Raw genomic sequence first — 14,976 nt, 5'->3', positions numbered from 1 at the left:
TACAAACTGCTAACTCATTAGAGTTGATAGATTATTGCTCTGATCTTACAAGATGTTTTGGGCCAGAACCTAAAACAAGGTACTAAGTGGAACTAATTGATACAATGCTTGTGTTCACACCTTTACTCATTGGAGTTCACAAGGATGGGAGATTCACAAAGTAAACTTTGTAACTTTGTGAATTCACACCTCCCTTGAAGCTCTTAGGACCAGAGAGCACTATAGGAGAAAACCCATAATCCCTCTCTCTCGTATCCCACAATTCCTCTCTCTCATATATAAGAGACAGACAGAGGCTCTCGGACAGATTTCAGCGGAATTACATGAAGAGTGGAGCTGGATTGAAGGCTGAAGAAAGCAGAGGCAGAAGCAAAGGACAAAACTTCAAGAGCTCTTAGAACCAAGTGGAGAGAGAGGCCTCTAAGAATCTAGCTATCCGGGCCCAAGGAAAGAGACAAGACTTGGAAGGAGAAATAAACATTTGTATTTTTACCAGCTGGCTGCGTTTTGGGGTAATTATTGATCTGAACTGATACTAAGGCTGCCTCCAGAAAAACCTCCCCGAGAAACCTGCTTTCTCCCAGAGAGAACCATCTATATTATATCACATTATATATTTTAAAGAAGAAAAAGAACACCACATCCTCTCACCTCTTCCCCCTCCAAGAGAGAATAAAGACCCTCATGGAATCCACATCCCCCCAAACATAGACCCTTAGGAGCTCCCAAATCCTCGGGCTCCGTGGGAGAATGAGAGCCCGAGGTCCAACCCGTTTCCTACCAGGAGGCCCCTTTGCCATACCCAAGCTATTCTTGGCCACTGACATAAGGGAGTAATTTTCCTGTCCAGGCAGACCATAGAGATAGATTGGACACGGGGTCTGGGTGTGTTTCTGAAAGGAACAAAGGTGAGTCAACATGGTGGTTCTCAAAAGATCGGGGCTGTAGACCCATGTGCCAGAGTCAAGGAGCCCAAATGGACGAGGGGCTCCCCATTTCTGAGCCTCTGTTTCCTCATCTGTAAAGCTGGGTGATTATTTTTCTTTCAGCGTGGTGATGACTGGTTTGGAAAGGAAGAAGGTGGGGTTGAGGGCACTAGGAGAGGCAGAAAGTGCTCGATTGTCGAATGAATGAATGAGGGAATACGTGCAGGTTTCCTGCCTCTCAAGTCCAAGGTTTTTCCTGCCCCACTGAAAGGAAAGGGTAGGAAAAGAGAAGAGGAGGTACGGGAATAAGGGAAGGGAGAGCAGAGAGAACACTGTATAACCTTATATGTGTTAATAGACCTTGGACTCCCCTGGTTTCCTCTCCTGTATGATGGTGGAACTGGAGTAGCCCTTCCCCAAGATCCTTTGCACCCTGAATCTATGGTCCTCGAGCTTGGACCAGCTCAGCCCTCATCCTCTGGGGGACTAGCCCATCTCAGAGGACCAGGGGTGGCTCGTCTCTGGCCAGACCCTGAGGGCCGAGGGGTCATGCTGCACATGAGAGGGTGGGGAATGTCACGGGAAGGGGACCTGGATGTAGTGACACATGTGCATGGTGAAGACGTTCTTCTCAGAGTCTGAGATCAGGCAAGCTGCCATGTTGGAGGTCGTGTTGTGAAGGTCAAAGATGAAGTCGACGGCATCAGCTGAGCCTCTTGGGCCAAATAGCTGGTTGATCTCCTGGGCCCGGCTCACCTCATAAAGGTCATCCTTTGTACCCTTGGAACTGTGAGAAAGGAAGGGAATGAGGTCACTGTCTAGAAAGTAGCTAACCTGCATTCACATATAACTATGGTAGGAGCCTCAAAGTCACATGACTGATTTCCTTTTCACCTAGTAAAAGACGGCCTCCGGTAAAGTCCTAGATTATGGCTTTAAATGATAACTTGTCTTGTGCAAATCTGCTGTGATTACTGGTTTGCAACTCGCTTATGCACAGATCTCTCACCTGGTTTTAAACATGAACTGGAAAAAGTGGGAGCTGAGATTTCCCCTTTCATTGGGAACCCCATTCCGTCAAGTGCTTGAGGGTCCTAATTTGGGATCTTTGGGATTTGATTTAGTCCGATGCACGTTTAAACGAGTTGCCCTTTAGGGTCTCGTGAAATGGAAAAAAAAGGGAGTCTCTTGGAAGGGATGAGGGTTGAGCCAATACGACAAGTTATGAACCATTGCTAGGGCTTCTCATACCCTGAAACTAGAGCAGAAGGAAGCCTGGTTGCGGCCCTGAGCTGGGCACGGGCACCTGCACAGAGAGGGAGCTGGTTGCCACTTAATACTTGTCATTGGTCTTCCTTCCATCAGGAAGGGCCCGGGCACAGCCAGTGGCACACTCACAGGAGGAAGGCCTTCGTGAAGCTCCTATTCAGGTCCTGACTTATGTAGCGCACACAACGCTTGGTGGCTTTGGGGTTGGCCAGGAAGGGGGTGGCCGTGAAGGTCCTTCTCTGCAGCTCGGAAGGGTCCTGCAGCCAGTGCTTCACCAGGTAGACCCCTGAGAGTTCATTCCCATGGGTGCCCCCCATCACGGCCACACGGTTCAGACGATGCCCCATGGAGGGTGTTGAGCACATCCTGGAGCCCGTACCTGGAATAGAAACAGACATGAAGAAAAGTGGGGATTACTTCTTGGACCCTCATCCCCAGAGGTCAAGTGGCCTCAGGCAGCTGCTATGGAACCTTGTGGGGCAAATTGTTCCAACCATTCTGGAAATTTGGAACTGTTGTTGAAAAGTTGTGAGATTATCCTGATCTTTCAATGTTACTACTAGGCTGATCCTATATGTACACAAATATGGATAGCTGCCCTTTTTGTTGTTGCAAAAAACGGGGAACAAAAGGGGCGCCCATCACTTGGGGAATGGCTGAACAAGTTGTGATAAAAGAATATGGTGGGATACTATTGACATTCTGTAATGTGATTGATTAGAGAAACCACTGTTGCAGAGGGCAGGGAACAGGACCCAGAACATGATGTATACAGTGATTATAGTACTGTACACAATTATCACAGGAGTGTGAAACAGACTAGTTAAGATGACATCATGTGGAGGCACCCCAACTCACTCAGGGCACCTAAGAACTTTGAGGGAAGAAGGCACTGGTCTGGCTTTGGGAGAGCAGGGTTACAGTCAGCTTAAAGAAAAGCGCTTTGAAAATCTTTTTCTTTTTAATTGTCTTTATTTAATTAAAAAAATGGAATTCACTGGATTTTTTTAACATTTTGAGCCCCAAATTCTATCCCTCCCTTCTTCTCCCAGCTCAGAAGACAGTAAGCAATCTGATAAAGATTATAATATGCAATCATATAAAATGTTTTCATCTTAAACAATTCAAACAAAATGAAAGAATGAAAGGAAGGAAGGAAAAGAGAGGAAGGAAGAGAGAAAAAGAGGAAGAAATAAAGAGGAGAAGGGAGAAAAGAAAGAGGAAAGAAAGGAGGGAAGAAAAAGGAAGAAAAGAAACAAAGGAGGAAGGAAGAAAGGAAGGAAAGAAAGAAAAAAGGAAGGAAGCAAAGAAGGAAAGCAATCATAAAAAGAATTGCCATACAAACTTCTGTACAAATAGGTCCTTTTCCATTGCTTTTTTATCTTTGGGGGGATGTAGCCTTCATAGTGGGATTGCTGTCTCAGAGGATATGCACAGTTTTTTTTTAAGCTTTTTATTTTCAAAACATAGGTATGGATAATTTTTTAACATTAACCTTTGCAAAACCTTGTGTTCCAATTTTCCCCACCCTTCTTCCACCCCCTCCCCTAGATGGCAAGTAGTCCAGTATATGTTAAACATGGTAGAAATATATGTTAAATCTAATATATGCATAAATTTTATACAATTATCTTGCTGCACAAGAACAATCAAATCAAACAGAAAAAAAATGAGAAAAAATAAAATGACATGCACAGCTTTACAATCCTTTTGTTATCATTTGCAATTGTTCTCTAGAATCTCTAAATCAGTTCCCAATTCTACCAACTATGCATTAGTGTCCCATTTCCACATTCCCTCCAACATTTCTTTTTTGTCATTTTAGCCAATCTGATAGGTATGAGGTGGTACTTCAGAGTTTTTTAAATTTGCATGTCTCTAATCAATAATGATTTCGAGTATTTTTTTCCATATAACTATAGATAGCTTTGATTTCTTCAACTGAAAATTTCCTATTCAGTCTTGGTTCATCTAAGTTCAGTGATCCAAAACAATCCCAATAGACTTTGAACAAAAACAATGCTATCTGTATCCAGAAAAAGACCGAATGTAAATCAACACATGCTATGTTCACTTCTTTTGTTGTTGTTTTTTAATCTTTCCCATGGTTTTTCCCTTTTTGCTCTGATAATTCATAAAGCATGATTCATAAAGCAGTGTGTATTAAAAATAAACTTACCAAAAATAAAAATAAGAAAATTTCCTATTCATATTCTTTGACCATTTATCTATTGGGGAATAACTTTCATTCTTATAAATTGTATTCAGTTTGAGAGATGAGACCTTTCTCAGAGATACTCGTTAAAAAAAAAACAAACAAAAAAACCTCCCAGTTTTCTGCTTTCCTTTTAATTTTTGCTGCATTGGTTTTGTTTGTGCAGGAATAGGGAGTTGGGCACAAAATTATAGTGGGGAGGGGGGAGTGTTGAAGAAGAGAAGGAAGGAAGGACCTGTGTATAAAGAGACAAAAATCAGGGGATGGAAGGATAGAGAAATGGATACACAGGAGCAGGAGAAAGTGGGCCAAAAAAAAAAGGAAGGGAGGAATAGAAAGACCAGAAGATAGAGGGATGGAGCAAGCAGGGGAGTGGGGGGCACAGAAGGATGGGGAAATAGAAGAAAAAAGAACTGGAGGAACAGGCATTGGGGAAAGAGGGGACAGGAGGACAGGAGGACAGGAGGACAGAGGGAAAGGGTCTTGCTCAGCACTGACCTGGGCTTCGTCTGCCCACTATCACTGGTGGTTCCCTCGGTGGGTGAGGTTCTTCCACTCGGGAAACCTTGTTCTTGAAACTCCAGGTTTGAGAATGGGGCTGAGTCTCCAGCAGCTGCTCAAAGTACACTGCATCTCACCTGATTGGTTGGGAGACTTTGGCCCCAGGATCTGTTCTCCTTCAGTTGCTCAATCACCAGGATGGTAGCCAGCCAAGTTTAAATGTCCTCCCCCATGTCTGAGTTCCTCCGCCAGACCCAAGTGAGCAGGAATGAGCACTGACTGAGCAGAGCTTTCTCATCTCTCTGAAGGCAACACCTCTTTTTTTTTCCCCTCAGCCCCTGGGTTTCTCCCAGGGGAGAAAACATATTAGCCCGGGGGGAGGGAGGGTGTGGGTGACTCCAGTTATTATATCAGATGAATGAAAAGAACTAAAAATGCCATCAAAGGGGTAACAAGGAACAAAGGCTGAGTGTTGAGAGAAGCATTTGGCCAGCCCAGAGCCCTTAACCTTCTCAATGCTGCCTCGGCTGCCGAGAAAGCACCGAGCTCCACTTGAAGGAGCTTCTTCTTGAGAGTTCTCAGTACCAATAAGACCACAGGCAAAGTACAAAAATCAGTGATGACAATAGGAGGAGGAGGAAGGAGAGGAAGAGGAAAGATGGAGGAGGAAGGAGAGAAAGGAGAAGAAGAAGAAAACTGGAGGAAGAGAAAAGAGGAAGAGGAAAAGTGGAGGAAGAAGAAGAAGAAAAAGGAGAGGAAGGAGAGGAAGAGGAAAAGTGGAGGAGGAAGGAGAGAAAGGAAAGGAAAGAGAGGAAGAGGAAAGGTGGAGAGGAAGAAGAGAAAGGAGAGGAAGGAGAGGAAGAGGAAAAGTAGAGAAGGAGGAGAAAGAAGAGGAAGAGGAAAGGTGGAGGAAGAGGAGGAGGAGGAGAAAGGAGAAGAGGAAGAGGAGGAGGAGAAAAGAGAAGCGGAAGAGGAAAGGTGGAGGAGGAGGAAGAAGAGGAAAAGTAACTGGACTTGTGAAGTGACTGCAGCCCTTTAAAAAAAAGAAAAAAGTGATTTCGCAACCAGCACCATGCCCACGCCCCCTGCACACACACCACCCAGTATAACAGTTACTTAAAACTAACAGACCCCCGGAGCACAGCTCTCCTTACCCGCTGTGCCCGCCGCCTCCGGAGCCCGGATGAGAGGAGCTCCCCCAGAGCCCCAGCGTCCCAAGCTCTGGTTCTTCAGGGGGATGGAGCAGCCGTGGAGGGTACTGCCATCTTTTCCACAGCTGCCTTCCATGAGAAGGGACAGCATCCTCCAGGATGGAAAATCGAGTTTCCTGAGGAGGCCGAGAGGAGCCAGAGCAGCCAGGCTTGGAGGCCCCTCTCCCTGGCCCTGCCCAGAGGCAGAAAGGGCTCCTTCTCCCCCAAGCCAGGTCTTTCCTGGTGCTGCTTATTGTGAGGTGGGGGGGTGGCTGAATCCCAGATTGGGGGAGGGGAGGCCTCTGGCCCTGCCCGGTTTGGCCCGGTTTGGCCTGGTTCAGTGATTCCAGGTCACTCCCGCCTTCAAGGAGACCTTTGTCATGAGCTCGGGGCGGCAAGAGGAGTCCACTGTGCTCTGGCTTCCAGTGCTTGGCCTCCCACCGGCTAGTCTAAAACCTGGAACAGGAGGCCCTGTGATTCTGTGGGTCTGAGCTGGCCCGGCTCCAGATTTATGGGGCCCCTGAGGGTTATGGTCTCCTCACCTGTAAAATGGGGGTGAGCTTCCCGCACAAGACTGAGGATGGAAAAGGATAATGGTGACAGACTTAGCTCAATGCCTGGCACATAGTAGGTGCTTAATACACATTTAATGACTGGCTTGACACCCTCCTTCTCTCTCTCCCTCTCACTTTTCCTTCCTTCCTCCCCATCTCTTTTTTCTTCCTTTTACATTCCTTTTCTTTCTCTTCCTTCTTCCCTTCTTTCCTTCTCTTTTCCCTTCCTTCTACACTTTCTTCCTTTTCTCCTTCCTCCCTCCCTCTTTTTTCTTCCTTTCTCTTCCTTCCTCCCTTTCTCTCTTCATTCTTTCATTCTCTTTCTTCCCTCCCTTCTTTTTTTCTTCTTTCTCTTTTTTCTTCCTTCCTTTCTTCTTTCATTTCTTTTCCTCCCTCCATCTTTTTCTCCCTTTCTTTCTTTCTTTTCCTTCCTTGCTTTCTCCCTTTTTCTTCCTTTCTTCTTCTTCTTCCCTCTTTCCCACCCTCCTTACTTCTCTCCTTCCTCCCTCTCCTTCTTTTTTCTTTTCTTGCTTCCCTCTCCTTCCTTTCTCCCCTCTTATCTCTTTTTTCTTTCATTTTCTTTCTTCCTTCCTTCCTTCCCCTTCTTTGCAGAGAGGCCGCCCTCCCCTTCCCTTTCTCTGCTCATGTCAGTCTTGTTCCTCAGCCTCCCACCACCCGGCAGAGCCCCAGCCCATCCATCTCCCTGCGGCCAGAGCTGCCACTGGCCCGAATGCTATTGAGCGGCAATATGAAGAGGTGTGAGAGAGAGCAGTGGGTGCGGGAGACAGGCTGGCAGGAGAGATGGATGAGGGAGGCAAAGAGAGGGCAGCAGGAGAGCCCCAGGCAGGAGAGAGACAGGAGGATTGAGGCAGAAGCCCACTGAACCCAGAGCTGTCATCTCTCTCTCTCTGTCTCCTGTCTCTCTCTCTCCCTCTGTCTCCCTCTGTCTCTCTCTGTCTCTCTCTGTCTCTCTCTGTCTCTCTCTCTGTCTCTGTCTCTGTCTCTCTCTCTCTCTGTCTCTGTCTCTCTCTCTCTGTCTCTCTCTCTCTGTCTCTCTGTCTCTCTCTCTCTCTGTCTCTCTGTCTCTCTCTCTCTCTCTGTCTCTCTCTCTCTCTCACACACACACACACACACACACACACACACACACACACACAGATACACACTCAGGGAACCCACATATACATGGACCAGGTAGTGGAGAGGGTGCTGCACTAGGGTCAGGGCCCTGGGTCCAAATCCCACATTTGCAGACAAGTGTTCCAGTGCGGTGCGGTCTCTCCTGAGCCACCTGTTCTGGGGTCCAGTTTCACCATTTGAGGTGATTGAGCTGAGATGACAGATGCGACCTGGCAACACTAGCTGAGCCCTACTACAAATGGCACGGCATGGTCTGGGGTCAGGGGTCCCCGAAATCCAGATCACCCAGGACTGGGAAATGCCGGGCACTGGAAGGGGAAGAGCTCTCCCCAACCCGCCCGACCTCCTCTGGCTCCCTCCCTCAGCGTCTCAGCTGGTACTTAGGGCCAGCTCAGCCCGGGGCCAGGCAGGAAACGGGCCGGGGCCCTCCTCCCCTGCTCCAGAGGAGACCTTCACACGGGGAGCCCCATACAGACAAAGATCTCTTTAGCTCCCAGCACAGACCCTTTCCCCCCCACCCCCAAGGCCTGGCAGGGAGCCGGGGGTCAGGGCCAAGTTCCAGGGGAAGCAGCCAGAGCCTTTTCAGCCGGCCAGGCTGCAAAGAGAAGCAAAGGATTCCTGGTCTCCAGGGACCCCGTCTGGAAGAAAGACCCAGGGCTCTCGGCCTTCTTGGAGTATCCCTTTTGAGCTTTTCTTCCACCATCTGTAAAGCAGTCAGTTGTCAGTCAATAAACATTGAGTAAGTACCTACTGTATGCCAGGCACTGGACTAAATGGAGGACATGAAGATTCAAGGAGCTTGAAACCTCCTGCCCTGGTCTTTAGGAAGGTCCCTAGTTGAGGGGAGGAGGGACTGGAGGCTGGGAGGCCACTAGGAGGCTGTTGGAAGAGTTCCCGCCTCCATGCAGGGAAGGAGCTGTAGGAAGCGAGAAGGGTAGAGGGCCAAAGATGTGGCGGTCAGGGCTTGGTACAACCTCGGGGGGGGGGGGGGATTGTAGGGACTTTAAAGTCGTTATTATTGTTGATGCTTTTGGAGAGTTCGAAGTCAATGGGCCTGGAGCTGGAAAGGGCAACAAGGTCATCTTACGGAAGAGGAAACAGAACCAGAGACTACAGAACCATCGCGGCTTCTGCCAGTCACTGGAGCCCGGACTTGGGCCTCCCCCAGCCGAGGCTCAGCTTCCTCCTTCCGGCGTCCTTCCCCTCACACTCAGTGCCAGCTCCCTCATGCCCTTGTTTGCAAAGAGCTGTGGGTGCAGGATGCAGGACTGGGCTCCAGGGCGCTGGGGCGGGGCTGGGGGCTGGGGAACCAGTTCTGGGCTGGCTTGGGCTCTAGGGCACCAGGATTGGGTCATTTTGGATTCTGGGGAACCAGGACCGAGCTGGGCTGGGCTCTGGGGCGCTGGGGCGGGGCTGGGCTGGGTTCTAGGATATAAGAACCGGGTCAGACTAGGTTCCAGAGTACCGGGGGTGGGCTAGGCTGAGTACCCAGGCACCAGGACTGAGCTGGGCTGGGCTCCAGGGCGCTGGGGCGGGGTGGGGCTGGGTTCTAGGATATAAGAACCGGGTCAGACTAGGTTCCAGAGTACCGGGGGTGGGCTAGGCTGAGTACCCAGGCACCAGGACTGAGCTGGGCTGGACTCTGGGGCGCTGGGGCTGGGCTGGGCTGGGTTCTAAGATATAAGAACCGGGTCAGAATAGGTTCCAGAGTACTGGGGGGGGGGCTAGGCTGAGTACCCAGGCACCAGGACTGGGCTGGGCTGGGCTCCGGGCCACCGGATCGGTTGCTGGTTGCTCCCAGAGTCAGGGGTCGGCTTCCCCCTCCAGGGACCCCCGGGGCCTTAAGGCAGCGTCCCTGTCACTATTATCTCCAAATCATCATCTGGAAATTGCTTGTGAGCCGGTCAGCTGCCAAAGAAGACAAGGGGCCGGCCTAGTGGGACCCAGGAGGTGGGAGGAGATGAGGATGGGCGGGGGGGAGACTGCCAGCATCCACCATTTCTTTCCACAGCTTCCCTTCTGGACCACTCGCTCCTCAGCCCCTCCGGAGCTCTCCAAGGGACAGCTCCTGCTCGTTGCCCGCCAAAAGCCTGGCGGTGGGGGCAACATCTGGGCAAGGCAGGGACGCCTGCCCCCCCTCCCCCGCAGCCGGAGAGAGAGAGACCCGTCCTCCACCTGTGGAGATGAGCTCGGAATCTCCCCCGAAGAGCTGGGAAGGCTGACGGAGACCCTCGGAGACGGACGGACCAAGAGAAGGCACTCGAGAGACGGAGCAAGAGACAAAGAGACCCGAAGAGACACAGGGACCACCCCCACCCTCACCCAGGTTACAGAGAGAGACCTGAGACAGAGTTTTAGAGAAGAGGATCCTGGGAGAAAGGACGCAGAGCAGGGGCTACGAGGAGACCCCTGCAGAGACACTCCAATAATGGCAAGTAAGTCTTTCTGGGGCTCAGAGCTGGGGGTCGGGGGGTGAGAGCCAGAGCTGGCCGGGCTGAAAGTCTCTGAAAAACAGGACCCGGCGGGCGCTGTCAGGGGCCTTAAGCCCCTGGGATTGAGGGGCGCTGTCTGCTTTGGCTTTGGAGCTGGCGGAGAACAGCTGAGGGAGCTGTTGGGGTTTTAGGAAGAAGGAAGACCGGGGCGGGAGGATGAGATTGTGTTCTGAAAGACCCGCAGGGCTCTCCAGAGATTAGCTTAGATCTGGCGACCCTGGAAGGCAGAAAAGGGCCCGTTTTAGGAAGACAGAAACTTGTTCAGAATCGGGAAGAATTTCTGAACATTCAGAGCCTTCCTAGAAGTGAACGAGTCTGCTTCTAGGGTAGTGAGCTTCCTGTTCCCAGAGGGATTCAAGCAAAGTGGGAGGACTTTCAGACAGAGCATAGATGAATGTGGGTGATCAGGGAGGTCTCCCCCGAGCAAGCCAGGAGGGCTAAGGGGAGGGGAGCCGGAGAAAGGCTGACTGAAGGACCGGGGACTGTCTGACCCAAAGACCAGAGGTTTTAGGAGGTTTCCCAGGACAGGGATTAGCTTGGTTCTGCTCAGCCCCAGAGGAAGCACCGGGAGCCCCCAAACAGAAAAGGCAGATGGAGCTCTGGACCACCCAGGGGCCTCCAGGGGAGGATCCAGTGCGGAGCCTCAAAGGGAGGCTGAGGACGCCAGAGGGAAGGATTCTTCTTTAGGGACCGGTTGTTTGGCTGGGAAAGGGAAAAGGATAAGCTCCTTTGTTCCTATTTGCTTGTTGGTTGTGCTTTCCTTGGGGGCGGGGATTGTTTATCACCTCTTTTTATGTCCCTGGTACTGATATAGTGTTGGGCACATAGTAGGTGCTTAATAAGTGATTATGGATTATACAGCACCTACTATGGATCAGGCAACTGTGCTAAGCACTTTTTACAAATAGTATATCATGATCATGGGTCCTCATGATTACTCTGCAAAGGGAGGGCTAGTCCTATCCCCATTTTGCAGTTGAGGAAACTGAGGCAGGCACTGGTCGTACAACTTTCTCAGGATCCCACAGCCAGGACGTGTCCAAGGCTAGACTCGACTTCGTTTTGCTCCATCCGCCCTGATGCTAAGGGGAGGGGTCTCCAACTCTGTGAGGCCACAGCCCCCTAGAGTGGAGAAAGACACTAAGCTGAGCCTTTGCCTCTGGGGCTGGACGAGACCTTGGGCTCAGATCCCACCCTCCCATTTTATCGAGGAAGCTGAGGTGGGAAGGACGCTGCCCGAGGTCACACAGCTTGGGAGAGCTGGGATCTGCACCCGCAGAAATTCGGTCCGGACCGAGGCTGCTCTCCCGGCTCACTTCCAGCTCCAAACGCTTTGGTTTTTTCCTAAAGGGATTTATAGGGTTCAGCCCCAGGGCAGGGAGAGTGTCTCTCTCAGCAGGATCCAGAGCCATGTGACATCGAGGAAAGAGCCCTGCATTGAGACTCGGGAGTCCTACTGTGGCCGCTGATTCTCAGGGTGATCCTTCTCTCCTCTGGCCCCACACTCTTTCACCATAAAATATCAGGGCTCAGCTAAGAGTGCTCACGGCTCTAGGAGCTTAAAGCTTCCAGTTCCCAGGCTACTGAGAGAAAGACAGAACAGGAAGAAAGGGAGGAAGGGAAAAAGGATGGATGAAAGGAAGGGAAGAAGAAAAGAAGGAAGAAAAAGGAAGGAAGAGGTAGGATGGAAGGAAGGAAGGAAAGAAGGAAGGAAGGAAGGAAGGAAGGAAGGAAGGAAGGAAGGAAGGAAGGAAGGAAGGAAGGAAGGAAGGGAAGGGAAGGAAGGAAGAGTAGATTGAAGGAAGAAAAGGAAAAGGGGATGAAGGAAGGAAGAGCAAGGAAGGAAGGAAGAAAAGAAGGGAGAAATGAAGGAAATGATTAAGGTCACCCAAACTGAAGTGGGTCCCCAGAGTCAAAGTCAACTCCTTCGATACCACACTGTTTCTCTAGCCTTCATATTCTCTGGGCCTCAGTGTATTCATCTATAAAAGGGATGAACATAACACTTGCCTTCTCAGTAGATAGGGGAGGGTAGAATTTGGAATCCAAAATTTTCAGAAAATTAATGGTATAAATTAATTGAGCGATCCATTAATTCCATGATTAATTAACTTAAAAGGGCCGCAGCCACGTGCTCCTCTTCCCTCAGAAGCCGGGACTGTGAATGAGTAAATATTGTGAGAAGTAAAATGTGATGTGAGGAATTATGGTTATGGCAAGGACTCAGGCCCTGGGGGGCAACGCTGCCATCCTTGGAGGAGAATCTGGAGGAAGGTATTGAGAAAAATGCCCCAAAGCCCTCCGGTTTAAGTTCACATGTGTTTCTCTTCAGAGGAGCCCTCAGAGCCTCTCTCAGAATCAGAAACCCAAGTTGGGGCTCCCCTCGCTAACATCCCCAAGAGCAGCCAGCCAGCATCTGCTTGGAGACCTCCCATCGCCTCCCAAGGCAGTCTGTTGCACTCTGGGTCACTTCTGATTGGTAGTTTCCTGCAGAGGAGTCTTGCCTGTGTAGCTCCAGCTTCTCTGGCTGGCTCTTGGATCTGTCCTGGGTGAGCAGGGATGGGGGTGAGTGAAGAGGGGGGGGCCACAACAGGACAGATTGCACCTCTGATCCCTCGGCTATCCTTCAGACATACTTAACACCCTATTTCCAACAGTCTGGGGGAGTTCTGGAGGCTCAGAACAGCCTAGAAGCAAGAGTAGAAGCTGTCACCCAGGGCGGGCAGGCGGACAACAAAGAACAATTACAAGGCAGGCTCAAGAGTTCAAAGGCAGAGTCCGTCGGATTTCTGGGTGGCCTAAGGCCTGTCTGCAGGAGGAGGAGGATGGATGCTCCCCATGGCTCCCCTGATTAAAAAGGAAAGGCCAATCACACTGTTTCTAGGGCAGGGACTTGGGTAGAAAGTTTGAGGAAGACTTCCAGCCAGAAGGATACATTTAGAGAAAAGGATGTTGGTGCATTTAGTGTGAGAGGGGGTGAGCTGGAAGCCCAGCTGAGTCCCTTCTCTTCACTTCCTTCCCCACCTGTCCTTTCTCTTCCCTTCCATTCCCTTTCCCATTCTATCCTGTTTCTCTCCTCCCCTTCTGCTTCTCTTCCTCTGCCTTCTTCTTCTCTTCCCTTCCCTTCCCTTCCTTTTCTTCCTTTCCCTTCCTTTCCCTTCCCTTCCCTTCTCTTCCCTTCCCTTCCCTTCCCTTCCCTTCCTTCCTTTTCTTCCCTTCCTTTCCCTTCCCTTCCTTCCTTTTCTTCCCTTCCCTTCCTTTCCCTTCCCTTCCCTTCCCTTCCCTCCCTTCCCTTCCCTTCCCTTCCTTCCTTCCCTTCCCTTCCCTTCCTTCCCTTCCCTTCCTTTTCTTCCCTTCCCTTCCTTCCCTTCCCTCCCTTCCCTTCCCTTCCTTTTCTTCCCTTCCTTTCCCTTCCCTTCTCTTCCCTTCCCTTCCCTTCCTTCCTTTCCTTTCCTTCCTTTCCCTTCCTTCCTTCCCTTCCCTTCCCTTCCCTTCCCTTCCTTTCCCTATCCTTCCCTTCCCTTCCCTTCTCTTTCCCATTCTATCCTGTTCCCCTCTCCTCCCCTTCTGCTTCTCTTCCCTTCCTTTCCCTTCCACCGCCTTCCCCTTCTTTCCCTCCCCTCCCCACAGTGAGTGGGATGTGATGGAGTGGGGGAAGGGGTCAGGGATGTGGAAGTGATAGAAATTACAAATGGGAAAGCTATAAAGTCTCCTGCTGATCTCTCTAATGTCCCCAGAAATGCTGAGGGAGCTTTTTCTTTCATCCAGGTCTCTGATCACCCTTCACCACTCACCTAGAGCTAACCCTACCCAATCCCTCAATTCTGCTCTTCCCAGGCTTGGTGCTCCTCGGGATCCCCCATTCTAGGTTCCCTGACCCGCCCTCTCCATAGCCACCTTTTTTCTTTCAATAATAATAGCATCCTCACTGAACCTCTCTTCCACTCAGACGCTACCCCAGGTTCAAAGTATCTGGGGCATATCAGCCAACATTTATTCAAAGCTCTATCTATCTCATGAGCCCCCACTGGTGTGTCCCTTTAGCAGGTAACCAAAGGCTATATTAATTCAAAGAAAAAGCATTTAATAAATAGCATAACAATATAAATTCATAGTATATAAATATATAAAGCAACAGGTATAACAGTATATATACATAAATATGCTAATTCATAGTATATAAATAAATATATAGATATTTAATAAAAGAATATGGCAGGATGACTGTATTGTGCAGCAAGAAAATTGCCCATGCGCTCAGGGCCAATGGGAGAAAGATGTCCAAAGAGCATGACTAGGGAGCAGGCACAAGTGTAATAAACAGCTTGGCGAGGGAAAATCGTGTGGAATATGTGTGGTCAGAACACACGCATGACTGGGACAATTCATGCTTCCATGAGTGGCCAGAGAAAATGGATGATCTGGCTGAGCTGATTTCTCCCTCAAGCCAGAATCTGCTCTTTTCCATCTCTCACTGCTGCTCACTTTAGGATTTCTCCCAAGAGCCTTTGCTTCTGTTTGCTGCTGCTGCTGCTCCCTGGTATCACGTGCTGCTATTTGTCTATCCTGTGGCCTCTTCCCTCTCCAGAACCATTCCCGCTGAGCTTGATAGCTCAAGGGCCAACTTTAGTTCTTACATAATCCAATCCCCCAACAAATATTACTCACACAGCTAGTCAGGAGAACTTT

At 49.9% G+C, this 14,976-nt stretch overlaps 1 protein-coding gene across 2 annotated transcripts in view; it reads right to left on the bottom strand.

The window, feature by feature from the left end:
• Nucleotides 1-6,290, bottom strand: part of ACY3 (aminoacylase 3) — a 14,450-nt gene extending 8,160 nt beyond the window's left edge. Inside the window, exons 1-4 of one of the 2 annotated variants that reach the window (XM_051967669.1) lie at nucleotides 6,066-6,290; nucleotides 2,325-2,574; nucleotides 1,518-1,713; nucleotides 803-893 (exon numbers count right to left, since the gene is read on the bottom strand). In XM_051967669.1, coding sequence (XP_051823629.1) covers nucleotides 803-893; nucleotides 1,518-1,713; nucleotides 2,325-2,574; nucleotides 6,066-6,213 — 685 coding nt within the window. In that variant the 5' untranslated portion in view covers nucleotides 6,214-6,290. Of the gene's footprint in view, nucleotides 1-802; nucleotides 894-1,517; nucleotides 1,714-2,324; nucleotides 2,575-4,908; nucleotides 5,140-6,065 lie in introns of those variants that run through there. The other variant, XM_051967670.1, reaches the window with a different exon arrangement.
• Nucleotides 6,291-14,976: the final 8,686 nt, after the last annotated feature.

This window comes from Antechinus flavipes, chromosome 6 (genome assembly GCF_016432865.1).
Source record: "Antechinus flavipes isolate AdamAnt ecotype Samford, QLD, Australia chromosome 6, AdamAnt_v2, whole genome shotgun sequence".
NCBI classification, from domain to species: Eukaryota; Metazoa; Chordata; class Mammalia; order Dasyuromorphia; family Dasyuridae; genus Antechinus; species Antechinus flavipes.
The sequence above is the reverse complement of the archived record's forward strand: the minus strand, read 5'-3'. Positions and strand labels throughout refer to the sequence as shown.